The sequence below is a fragment of the Chaetodon auriga genome, chromosome 8 (genome assembly GCF_051107435.1).
Source record: "Chaetodon auriga isolate fChaAug3 chromosome 8, fChaAug3.hap1, whole genome shotgun sequence".
Taxonomy (NCBI): Eukaryota; Metazoa; Chordata; class Actinopteri; order Chaetodontiformes; family Chaetodontidae; genus Chaetodon; species Chaetodon auriga.
This window is the reverse complement of record NC_135081.1, coordinates 11,572,205-11,585,610: the sequence shown is the minus strand read 5'-3', so window position 1 is coordinate 11,585,610 and position 13,406 is coordinate 11,572,205. Positions and strand designations below refer to the sequence as shown.

Genomic DNA, 13,406 nt, shown 5'->3' with positions numbered 1-13,406 from the left:
ATTGTTTGTGACTCGATTATGCCATCCCATGCAGATTTAAAAACGAGTTAAAAATCCCATGCCATGCTGTAATTCTCACAGGGGTTTTCTCAGCACACTCACTCAAGCTAGTCCTTAATTAGTTTAAAACAATCTGGTGGCAATTGTATCTTTGGAAAAACAGAGAAAGAAAGCAAGAGTGGGACGGAGGGAATGAGGTAGAGGAAAAAAGGAAGAAGAAAGGGAAATAGAGAAACTGATTCCGGTTACATGCCCTCATGTGCATACATACGCTCCTGCATGCATACTGAGCGCTTTCTTTCTCACACTCACACACACACACACACACACACACACACACACACACACACAAAGCAAACAGTGAGAGTTATAATGCTGCTCATAAAATACTCACTGGGATGGATGACTAAATATACACTGGACTGTTGCCAATGGGAATCTCTTCTTGTTGCTCTCCCATTGTCTCAGTACTGCTGATGTTACTGTTTGAGAACAGATAGGGTCTGAATCACTTCAGTGCTTAATGGCACACTGCAGGTATTTAAACTTCTTGGTGTGCTTGCAAGTGTGTTAGAGATCTTAATGGGTCCATATATGGTACCCCACCTTAACCTCACCTGAAGATGCACCTGCCTCTCCAAATAAAGGACTCAATGGACAGATATTTGCTTTTCTTGAGATAGTTCCATTAGTTTTCTGGGATAAGCATATCCATGGGATGGAGAGATGATGTGTTTTAATACAGTCAGTGAATTATAGTTAAAATATCCTACTGAATCGATTGGAGTATGGGACATGACTGCCAGTCAGCCAGCAAGTGTCTTCCTCTTCCTCAAGATTTTTTTTCTGCTTTATTGAAGACTGTGATGGAAAAGCAGAGTTAAGAAACAGGCTTCAGAAAGCCACAGAGATTATTAGCTGGATTTAAACCCGTGATATCAGCACATGGTATCCTCCTTAGCCTCATCTAGACATGGAAACATCCATGCATTATTTCAGCTATCAGATATTTGAGAATTACTCCCAAGTGGTTTTGCTTTTGGTCTCACACTGTCTTTGCTCATGCACCTGGTAGCAGCAAGGTGCACAGGGCCTGAAAAATCCCCAAGCAGCCATCATGCTCACTGTCTTTCCAAACACTTGTTACTCATAAAAAAACACTACAAGAATCAGCCTCAGCGGTGCAGTTCGTCGTATAATGAATTCATATTTCATGTAACTTTTTGGCAGGCGTTGTCAAGATAAGGTGCCGCTGGAGGAGAAAAATGATACTCTCTATGGTGCATGTGGTTAGATAGAGCTGGGCTACCCCACAAAAAAGCTAAATAACATGTATGGGTGTTTTTCCATTTTTCTCTCTTTAACTCAGTCTCTGTCTCACTCTGTCCATCATCTTTCTCAGTCTCTCGCTGTCCTCTCCTTCCATCACTCACTTACATACTCTTTTTCCTCTCTCTCTCTGTCTCTGTATGCCATTTTTACTGCTGCAAAAGTCCTGAGCAAGCAAAACAGCTGGACAAATAGGCCTTGGAATGAATTCCATGGTGGCTCTTGGCAGCAACGAGCTGAAGGCCAAGGTGCCTGTCAGCATCTGCACTGAGTTGTCAAAATCTGATATAGTCATTCAGATAGTAATAGAGTGGACATGTTAAAAAGTAGCAGGCCGTGTTTCTCAGGCAATGTGAGCAGGGAAACCACCCGGCGCTCCCATCTGAATCTTTCAGACCACTTCTTAGAAACACAGCCATGACATCATGTTCAAATTTGGTAAGGCAATTATGCCCTTTTAATGCATGTTATTACATAGCATTATCTCTTTGTCTCAATGTATCCTGTGTGTGTTCTGACCAGATGATGTACAGTACTTACATGAAAATCCTTTAATTCTTTCGTCGTTCTGCCGCAGAGACAATGGGTGTGCGTTTTTATTATCATTGATGCATTGAATTGCCTGTTGGATAATGCCTTCCAACAGTTGGCCCAAACTGCATGTATTTTTCTCCTTTTTTTTCCTAAAATATTGTTATCCTAGCTACTGAAGCATAAATATTTTGGAGATACTACAAGGTTGCTGCACACTGATAGCTCGCCAGGAGATCATTATTCAGACAATCTCTGTTTCAGCAAGTTTCCATCAACATGTTTTAATAGCTCTCTAGTGGCAAACTAACAATGTTATCATAATTTATCGTCTTTCCCATTGCTCGCTTTATTTACAGCTGTTGTGAGACGAACACTGATCATCCCACTTCTGAAATTTGGAGCATGAAAACATATTAGCAGTGCCATGTAACTTATGCTTTTGCCTTTCTCCCGTGTTGTTCCAGGATATCTGCAAGGCTCTCTGGTGCCACCGTGTCGGCAGGAAGTGTGAAACTAAGTTCATGCCAGCGGCTGAAGGCTCGGCCTGCGGCCCTGATATGGTGACTTAACACGTGTTTTCATGTGTGTGTGTGTGAGTGTGTGTGAGGAACAGAGGGGTGGGTGATTCGCTCACAGGCTTTGTCACCTCAGAGTGGCATCACATGACTGCCATGGGAACCCAGTCACTTCTATTGGACTCTTTGATCCTTCACCTTTGAGGCAAATACAAGCGGTCATACCAACAGGTAGCATGGACATGAAGCTAGATGCCTATTGTTTCAGGTTGTCATTAATCATGTTTTTGTAAAGAAAATAAAAATAAAAAAGCAGCATCCATTCAGGGGTCAGAGCTAACCTTTAATCACAACTTCACTAAGGCAATCTTTGTTCCTTCTTTCGCCAAAGGAGCAACAATGATTTCACAGTTGATGCCCCTTTGAAAAACTTGTGTTGTTGTCTCAAATGAGGACAGCATGTGGGTTTTGTTTTTTTTATAACTTGACTTTTCTTAGTACACCACTCCATGGCAACGTCTTCCCAAATAAATCCACAAATAAAAAGGCACCAAAGAAGCTTTTGCAGTTTTGGTGAAAATATAGCCTCCAACAGATCAGCACGATGGAAAAAACATAGGAGCTGACAGCTCTAAGATTCCCTGCACAGCATTAACAGACTGAGCTGCACAAGACCAATGAAATGAGTGAATTCAATTTCAGAGTGGAGTTTCCCTTTTTTCAGTGTGCTGCTTAGTGTTATCAACTGTGTGACATTCAGTGTAAAGCTTGTAAAGAGGTGTCTCACACACAGACGCATGCATAGATTCCTCCTCCAAGGGATACCATAGACCTCTGAGTGAGTAAATTGCACTGGACAAAGGGTGACAGTATTTTATAAGGTGATGGCCTAAATTTATAGAGATACTATTATGAAAGTAACATTTATTGAGTGTTTTAGTGTTATAAAGTGCTGATACTCCCAGTCAGTTTTGCAATTTAAAGACAAAGGGCTCTGAACTGAGTGACACTGCACTTTTAACGGCGTCTTTTTACGCACCAGTGTGTCCCAGTGCAGACCAATAAATTAACTTGTAAGTGCAGAGTTTGGATTGACATCATTGTGTTTTCGATTTTGGGTTCATTTGAGTGCAGTGTCAATAAAATCTCTCTTTTTGATAGAGGTACCACACTCTTCCTCCATTATTTTACCTCAGGGAGAAGCTGCAATTGGTTTGTTGCTGACATGGCAAAAATATGCCTTTGGGGTTCGGGCCAAAAAGCAATCTGCGCTCTTTATTTATTCTTTGTTTCTTCCCTTACTTCTTTCAAGACGATTCTCCCCCAAGGCTCGCTCTCTCTTACCCTCGCTCCCCTGACAGCCCCTCATTGACATTTGCTTCTCAATATATTGAACTTGATGGTTTAATCCCGCCCTCTCCCTCCATGGGACAATTAACTGAACACAAACAATGACGGGCTCACTTAGGAATCCATGGCACTCAGCCGCAGGGGAAACTGAGGGGAAATCAGCTGTTCTAGTTCTTAGTCAAGGGCCACGAGATTAGTTGGAGGGCTGTGTATATGTGTGTGTGTGTGTGTGTGTGTGTGTGTGTGTGAGCTTGTATGCAGGCATGAATACACAGTGAGAACACGAACATGTGAATATATGCCCCCCCATTAGTACTAATGCATAATGCATGAGGGTAGTGTGTGCGCAGTGTGCACGCTTGCAAAGGTTCTTGACATCACTCCAAGGCGAGCAGTTGGGTAAATTGTGACTGATGTCATCTTGACATATACAAATCCAGTTCAATCCTGCGCCAGGAAATAGCTCGTGACATAATGTTGCTTTAAGTGAGCCTAGATTTCGCAAAGTATTCTCACATTACATTTAGGGACCTTGAGTGAAGTGCTGCTCATTTTGGAACACATGATTGGTTGGTTGGTTAATGAGTCAGCCTTTTTTGAGGCACATACAGTCAATAACTGATTTTGGGAGTTTGAGGCATGTGCGTCCTGGAGCATATCCATCGTCTCATGCCGTACTGCAGACAAACTGTATTCCCTTAACTTACCATTTAGTTTAATATTCCTCCTCTGCCTTGCTGCCTCATGCAACACAGTTGACAGTGTCCATGGGTGGAAAGCCACTCATTCAAGGTGGCCCCTGTGCAGAGGGGTGGTGATATCTGTGGAGGTTATTTTGTACCCCAATTAAGCTCCTCTCTGTGGGGTAAAATGGAGCAGCTGGTGGCTCTCTGCATACTCCACCAGTAAAATTATGGAAAATGCATAGTAAAAATCTGCCTGTTCCAGTTCACTTCTTACAAAAATTAGGTAGACACCACATATGAATACTAATACGCAAGTCACAAAAAGGCTGATACACTACGTTTAGACTTGATTTGCACTGGAAAGAAATTTGTCTCAGTGCCTTGGCAGATATTTACTCTTTTGTTACAGAACTAAAATTGAAACAATGTTTTTCAGCAGTGAAGAAACATCAATGGATTAGTTGTTTTGTGCATTATTATTGGCAACAGTTTTTCAGCCTGTTTCATGTTTTTGCAATTAAATGTGTTACTTTTTAAAAAGACAATAAAAAAAAGAATAAAAAAGGTTAAATACAGTATAGGGCAGCATGAGAATATCCATGTGAAGTATGAGACAGTTTTTTCCACATTTGAGTTGTGTTTGTTTTAGCTCTGTTAATTATAGCTGATGACAGCTCAAGGTAGAGACTGTCCAAAAAGCAGCACAACTGGAGTTTCACTGATAGATTGTGAGCATGTAACCAGGACCAGACCACGACCTTTTTGACAGCAGTTAAGCCTGGAAGCTGGATCTTACAGACCTCTTCTGCCTTTCACAGACAGTCATCATAAAGAAGATAAAGGGCAGGGTCCAGTGGAAAGTCTTGTTTTTGACACTTTTATGACACTTTGCTCTTTGCTTGTGTGTGTCTCCCTTCCCATGCCTCCCTTTCTCCTACTCATGATTCCTCTCTCACTTTCTCCAGTGGTGTCGTAGGGGCCAGTGCGTGAAACAGGGCGATGAGGGTCCGAGGCCCCAGCATGGCCAGTGGTCGGAGTGGTCGTCCTGGTCTGCATGCTCGCGAAGCTGTGAGAGCGGAGTCACCTATCGAGAGAGACAGTGCAACAATCCCAGGTAGATGAGAACAGCACAAAAATACAAATGTCAGCAGCCAATTTTAGAAGAGTAGCTTGAAATGTAGGGAAATGCTTCACATTCTTTTCAAGACCTGGATAAAAGGATCAATGCCACTGTCATGTTTGTGCTTTAAGCTTGTTGTGGAGGTAGAGGTGGGCATTAGCTTAGCTTAGCTAGCACATCTTAAGTTCAATAATGAATACAATGCATTTTTTTGTTTGTTTGTTCAAAAAATTAAATGTGTTGTCAGGCTTGGAGAGAGCCAGGGTAGATTTTTCCACCTGCTTTCGCTCAAAAAGCACACCAAACGCTGTTTATTTCGTCACCTCCTCGAGCAAGTATTTAAATCACAAAATATTAACTGTAATTTAATGCAGAGGATCTATTCAAGATTTATCAAGTCACCAAGCTTTGGTATGCCGATGGTCTCCACTGTTTGTGTTCACTTGACTCAAAGCCAAGAGTATATTAAGACACATGATTAAAATAGTGAGATCGCTCACATGGGTCTGTCGCTTCATCACTTATCTGTTCACTTAGTTACTCACTGCCAGTCAGCAAGGGGGCCCCTATCCCAAAATGCCGAGGCCTCCTCTTTATCATACCATGCCAACATCCTGACAAGTGGCGGGCTAAATTAGACAGAGTGTGAGGAGGGAGGAAAGATGGTGGTGGTGGGTAAGGAAGACAAAGACAGGCAAGAGGAGAGAGAGGAGCGTGGAGGGAAAGGGGGTTCAGATAGAGATGACAGAGAAGGGATTCAAAAAGGGAAAGATGAAATGCAGAGATATGAAGGGAGAGCGAGACAGAGATAAGTGACAATCTGATTGGAGGGTTTATAGAAGGTGTAATTGTCCCGTAGAAGGGATTTTAAGGAACATAGCCACAGGATATGCACCTGTGCTTCTAGAGACCTTCACAAAGGCAAACTCACACAGACGCATATACAGGCAGGCATGCTCACATATCAGTCATGCCAACACAAAGATTTCCAATGTAATTCAGTGTTATTTATAATTAGACAAACGTTCACTCAGATCAAATGCAACAAGTGTGTTTTTTTTCCTCAGAAGTTCATGTTAATGAATTGCAGTCTGGTATTACATGTAAGTGTTTGTGTTACACTCTCACACGACACACACCCGTTCAGTCAGCCTTTCAGTCTCTTTTTCCTACTTCCAGTTATGCCCCTGTCTCTTATTGGCTTCAAATATGGATGCATTGCACATGTTTTAGGTTCATCCAGGAAAAATTGCTGCAAAATGCATTTTATTAGGACTGTGAAGTTGTCAAATATGATCGCTCTTTACAGAACAGTAAGACAACCATTAGTTTGGCTCGCTATCAATCAGTCTGAATAGTTCACTAAAGCATCATAACCAATGAATAACACAAGCAACTACGTTGTGAACTCTGTACGAACCCAACCAAAAATGATGCTTAAATGTTGCTTGGATCGCTATAAAAACATGCATTGAGGGGTTACAATCAAGCGTGACTCTTAGTTTTGTTCATAAGGGTATTGATATGTCGATTGACAGCAAGACAGACCAAGTTCATGTGCAAGCCTCACTAACACAGTGACAGCCATTCCTCTGGAACTGGTCTGGTTTTAATGCACACACATGAGAGAAAAAGTCAGGACACTAAGAAGAAAAAACTTTTAGTGAAATACTGAATAAGCTTTGTTTTGATTGCATATTATCAACCCCTCTCTGCAGACCCGCATATGGAGGGAAGTTCTGTGAGGGCTCCTCCAGGTCGTACAAACTTTGCAACACTGACGATTGTCCCCCGAACGCCATTGACTACAGAGCACAGCAGTGTGCAGAGTTCAACAGCAAACAGTTCAGAGGATGGTACTACACCTGGAGGCCATACACGAGAGTGGATGGTAAGACTATTGTTCCATTAGAGAAGTCCTGAGGAGACCATGTCATGGTAGTAAACATTTTGCCCTTGTGGTTCTTTCCTTTCCTCTTAGATCAGGATGTATGTAAACTGTACTGCTTTGCTGAAGGCTACGATTTCTTCTTTGCCCTGGCCAGCAAGGTTAAGGACGGGACACTCTGCTCGCAGGACAGTTCTAATGTCTGTATTGACGGACTGTGTGAGGTAATACTTTAAAAGGTCAAACAGTGAGACAGTAACATGGTGTGATTGACACGTTAAGTGTTTGGAGTTATATTGCTCGATTTTTTTGGAGATGATATCATGTGTAAACTGTTTGAACTTGAGCTGTAAATTCTGAGAATGAATTTAGCAGCAGAGAACATCAATAGACGCCCTTTGACAACTACTTTAAATGTCACGAAAAAGGAAATGATGACCTGTCACCACAAAAGGGATAAATGAGGGTAATTTTCAGCTGTTGTCATTTATTTCACAGTACGATGAAATGGTGCACTTTATGAATATAATCGACTTTTTTGTCACAAGCAGTGGTGTTTTTCTCCCACAGAGAGTGGGCTGTGACCGTGTTTTGGGCTCCACAGCTGTGCCTGATTCTTGCGGGGTGTGTAGAGGAGACAACTCCACCTGCAAGATCTACAAAGGACAGTACACCAAGCAGCATTATACTAACCGTGAGTCAGATTAGTAACATAGTTCAGTTCACACTTTAAAAGATTTGCCTCCCCATCCCTCATGCTGAAGCTTCATTTTCTTATTTTACAGGCCACACACAACTACAAATGAGTACAGCTTAGTTCATATGGTTAACATTTTGTCTTCTTTTGATTATGATTGTGGTTGAAGTTTTCCACTCTTCCTCAGAGTACTATGGGGTGGTGACCATCCCAGCAGGGGCTCGGAGTATCCGTGTGATGGAGTTGAATACTTCCAGCTCCTGCCTGGCTGTCAGGGACACCCAGAGACGCTATTACCTCAATGGACACTGGACAGTGGACTGGCCAGGGAGACACCCCATCGCTGGGGCCATTTTTGAGTACAAGAGACCCTACAACAGACCAGAGAGCCTCATATCAACTGGCCCCACCAATGAGACACTGGTCATAGAGGTAAGGGATCAGAGGACGCAGAGTTGTTTTTTGTTTTCTTTCAATCCTCTGTGACTTACTTGATTTCTTACCTGTATGTATTCCTTGTGCTTTCTGTCGTCCTTCATCTCATCGTTCTTACCACATTTTTTCTCTTGCAGATATTGTTGCAGGGATGGAACCCAGGTGTCCGTTGGGAGTACACTCTGAAGAAAGCTGATGAGAAAAGAAATCACGTCAAACACAATTATGCATGGGCCATCATACGCTCCCAATGCTCAGCAACTTGTGCTGGAGGTGAGTGTAGACATGCATGACAAAAATCTTCTCTAGCTGCATTATCATATTGCACTCAAGTCAACATATTTTTTTCCAAACTGCCACGGCTGATGTGTTCAAAGTGTATTTTGGTCCTTTTCATCTTCCTCATTACATCAAATCTGTTGTCCAGTTAGCTGGTCCTCCAAAAAATATAATTCCAAGATGATTTCAGAGTCTATTGGGTTGATGAAAAAGGACAGATCAGCTGCAGATCTTGAGTCTGGGCCCGCATCTAAAGCTCAGTCTGACCTCTCTGATCTATAATAAGGCTTTTAGCTGCAGGTTAAATGGAGAGAGGAACGTTCCCATCATTACTGAGTGGACATTAGTAGCTCTTCTTTGGGACTGGTGGGACCTCCTCTTGTTCCACTGGAGACCTGCTATTACATGCGCACACACACACACACACACGCACAAACAGATACACGAAGGCAAGCAAGCATCCACATGCATGGCTTCAGCCAGTGGCCTTTGTCCCACCAGAGGCCTAGCATTAAAGTAGCACACACACACACACACAAACACACAAAGACCAAGGCAGACCCTGGCACAGTGATTTGAGACTCTAGGTCATTGGGCTACGTTGTATATGTGTGATGAGAGAGTGTGTGTGTGTGTGTGTGTGTGTCTGTGTGTGTGTGTGTGAGTGTGAGTGCTTATGTGTTTACTCATACACACATTTCTCTTTGCAAGTCCTTGTGTGTGTGTGTGTGTGTGTGTGTGTGTGTGTGTGTGTGTGTGTGTGTGTGTGCGCACGCATACACGCACTTGGTTGACTTCATGAGTGTGAACAAAGCTCCCAGTGTAGAGTTTCTACTGACTGACACTGCAGGTTAAAGTTCCCCACCTTGGTCTGTTGCAGCCCACCCTAACCACCTCCACCTCTTTGTGTCCTGATTGTAGGCCCTGATGGGTTGGGGGTCATTAGCTTTATTAAAGAGTGTGACTGACTAACTGACCTGTATGAGTTGAGTTGCGCAGATTGACCATGCCTTAGGCCAAATACCAAGCCAAGGACCTGTAAAGCTGGGATTCAAGTTTCACGTGAATCAAACAACACTGCCGGATCTAAACTGGTGCCAGAACACATTAATACAAAAGTCAAGTAATACTTAACTTTAATAAAGAAAGTTGATAAAAATGTTCAAGTATTCATACTTTACAGAGACAAACAAACGTTTTGTTTGCACATCCAACATGCAGAAGGAAGTGTGGTGAAAAGGCACACATGTTTAAAATCCATCAGCATGCATTTTACTGCGTAGAAGGCATTTGAGTGTCAGCATGAAATCACTAACATGTTGCTTACACATTATTAAACAGGTGTCACATATTCACATATTGCATTTATATTAAGTGCAATCCATTTGATAGCATCCTGACAAGCAGCTGGACACATTATGAATTAAACTGTAAATGTGAGCCTGCAGTTCGGTTTTACTGTTATTGTATAGCTTCCAAGAGGCAGACAGAGTAGAAAATAATATTCTCCTTTAATAATGATGTGCTTGAACTTCCTGATGTATAACCTGTACAGGCCAGATGAACACCAAGTCAGCGTGCTACAAAGACTTGAGAGTGCAAGTGAATACATCCCACTGCAATCCCAGATCAAGACCAGCTACTGGACTGATGCCCTGCAACACCCAACCATGTCCTGCCAGGTCAGACCCTCTGCTCTGTCATGTGTCACTGTTGTGTTATGAATTTCCACAGAATTTGGTACAGACATTGATCACCCCCAGAAGAAATGTGTAGTGTATTTGGTCATACCTAAACTTCTCATTCAGCCCAATCACCAGGTCAAACTTTCAATTTGTCCATGACCTTTGTATGGCTCAATACTTGGAGGCATTCCCATCAGCCACAGCCATACTTATTGTTTAGTGCTAATCAGTAAATGCTAGCATGCTCACACTCTAAACTACGTTGCTGAACATGGTAACCTTTATACCTGCTTTACATCAATATGTCAGCATTGTCACTGTGAGCATGTTAACATGCTGACATTAGTATGTAGCTTCAAGGACGGCTGTGCAAAAGTGCAGCCTCACCGAGCCATTCGTACAGTTTCTGTGATTTAAATACCACTCCTTCAACTCAAGCCTTAATAATGTCAGTGATAATCTGTGGCTTCAAACATTTGTGAATGACCTCATCAATATATCTTCACTGTTTTAACTGGCTCTCAGTCTGGACATCATTAAAAGTGCTATTTGAATAGTGCAGACATTTCCTCATATTTTCCTGATTCATACTGTTGGATGGAAAAAAACTGAATATTTGGCTCTTACGGATGTCTAGATTTCAGGGTAAGTTAATTATTCAATCGTTCAATTGATGTAGTGTGGAAGGGCTTTGTACTGTACTGTAGGCCATATGACAGCCAAAAACATTGTTGGCTGTAACAGCTCAACATTCTGTGCTTGCACGTTCATGTTTGGAACGTGAGGAGGCAGCTCTAGGGCAGCGTTCCCACATTGGTTTGATGTTTTCCAGCCTAATAATTCAAAATCCACCCAAATTGATTTAAAAAATCACACCCAAATGTTATCTGTAATTAACAATACAAACAAATTTAGACAAAAGTATTGTTCTTCACAATTTTTCAATATGACATAATGATACAACAGCAAGTGTTCACAAGTGCAATTATAAAACTTAAACCTTGTCCACATCTGCGCTCTGCTTTCAAAAAAACCCAGCCCAACTCATGGTAAACCACCTGTCCAAGCCTATTTAACCACACACAATGCAACCCAAAACCACCCAATTGGGCAGAAAACCGCCCAATCCGGCAACATTGCTTTGGGCCAAAGACCAGCCAAAGACGCTAGTGAGGAGGTAATCTTTTGGACGTCTTAATATCTTTTTTTGTGTGTCTTTTCTTTCTGTATTTCTCAACCTTTTTCACCATTTGGGGTTTAGTCTCTTGTCTTCCTACCTTCTGTCCTTTTCACCTTCCTCCTCCCTCACGCCTCCTCCGGACTGCCATGTGTTACTGGTCTACAACACCTACACATCTGTTCTGCAATTTCTTGACATGCAGCGTCGAAAAGAGCTGTTTATTGGTTGAGTCAACTCTTCCGAACTTCCCACACTATCTCCTCATAATAAAGCCAATGGAGGGTGTCAGGCGGCACCAACTGTATTCTCCACCCTTTCCCAGCCCAGTAAAGCACCTGTTCAATGATGATGACATTTTCCTCGCATGTAATGAAAAATAATGTGCATTTTGGCCAAAGAATGTGTGTGAGACACGAGGAACAAAGGGAGTTCCACTGGATACTCTGTCCGTGTCTTCATCCAGTTCTGCATGATACCTCAACGACTGTCAGAAATGGTTAGCTTCTGTGTTTGTTTAATGCAGCAGGCCAAGGACTTGTAACCTTTTTCACATGTAGCATCACTGTGGGACCCGTGCTCAGAACAAAACGCCTGTTCTCCAGCCCTAGCAAAGCCCACCAGAGACATCACTTTTTAATGTGTAGATTAAGAAACACTGCTGTATGCAAAATGCACTGCCAGCTTAATTGATGGGGCATAGTGGTTCATCCAAACCCTGCTGATCCTCACAATTTATTTTCCCATGTGCACCAGAAATAAGCTCAAGGTTAATTTGCAGTGGGAACCAAAGTAGGAAATGTCATCATATGCTGAAGTTCACTTCCAGGTTGCCGCTGCCAAGAGGGCTTTTCTCAATGTTGAATATTGTCACTGCTGTCACTTAGAGTGGCACAAACAAATTTTCTACGGTATATGACGATACCGGAGAGAAAGAAAATGGGAACGAGACTCACTTACGGTTCTGTGGCTTCAGGGTGTGGTTCTGTGGGATCTTGGCTCAACGCAGTTGGTTCAGTCACTGTCTATACCCCTGACACTCAGGGCCAAGGCCGAGGATCAAAGATCAGTCATCATGGTCCAGGGCTGCGGACATCATAGGGAGTGGTGCGCCCGTTGACAAGCAGGACATGTACAAACACACACAAACACACACACACACTCACACACTCACACACAGACACACACAAGGGAAACATCCCTCCCTTGTCTGTGCTGCTCTGGACAGTGTCATGGAGGGTAAAACCATGGCCAGAAAACCAATCAGTGAAAGACACTCTCGGGATAACGCTGGTTTTAATGAGAGGAGAACTAAGAGTTTGTGCATGAAAATTGGATTTTTCTAAAGTCATAAAACACTGAAAAATATTTACACAATGTTATAAAAGAGATGAATTATTGGTTGAACATTTTTGAGGGTATGTTGTATTGCATTTACAACAGGTTCTGGCCACAGAGCCTCTAAATACCAATCAAATCTGTGCAGTGACCAATAGAGATGCAGTGTGTCATTGCTTCAACAGCTGTTGCTGAGGTATTACTTCCCAAGTGCATTTTCTGCATATGTAGTTGAAGTAATAATTTAAGATATCACGCAGACCTGATCTCTTGGGCCTACGTAAGTCCTGTAAGAGAGGGTTACCAGAGAAGATGCATAAAGAGTTACTTCTGCCATGATTGCCAGTGCTAATAGAGAGGCTAACAGAGTGTC

The 13,406-nt window shown here is 42.5% G+C and overlaps 1 protein-coding gene across 1 annotated transcript in view; it reads left to right on the top strand.

The window, feature by feature from the left end:
• adamts16 (ADAM metallopeptidase with thrombospondin type 1 motif, 16) overlaps nucleotides 1-13,406 on the top strand; it is a 49,687-nt gene that overhangs the window by 26,287 nt on the left and 9,994 nt on the right. The window contains exons 11-18 of the mRNA XM_076737715.1: nucleotides 2,328-2,423; nucleotides 5,380-5,528; nucleotides 7,253-7,425; nucleotides 7,516-7,646; nucleotides 7,993-8,116; nucleotides 8,307-8,551; nucleotides 8,692-8,827; nucleotides 10,389-10,515. Coding sequence (XP_076593830.1) covers nucleotides 2,328-2,423; nucleotides 5,380-5,528; nucleotides 7,253-7,425; nucleotides 7,516-7,646; nucleotides 7,993-8,116; nucleotides 8,307-8,551; nucleotides 8,692-8,827; nucleotides 10,389-10,515 — 1,181 coding nt within the window. The remainder of the gene's footprint in view (nucleotides 1-2,327; nucleotides 2,424-5,379; nucleotides 5,529-7,252; nucleotides 7,426-7,515; nucleotides 7,647-7,992; nucleotides 8,117-8,306; nucleotides 8,552-8,691; nucleotides 8,828-10,388; nucleotides 10,516-13,406) is intronic.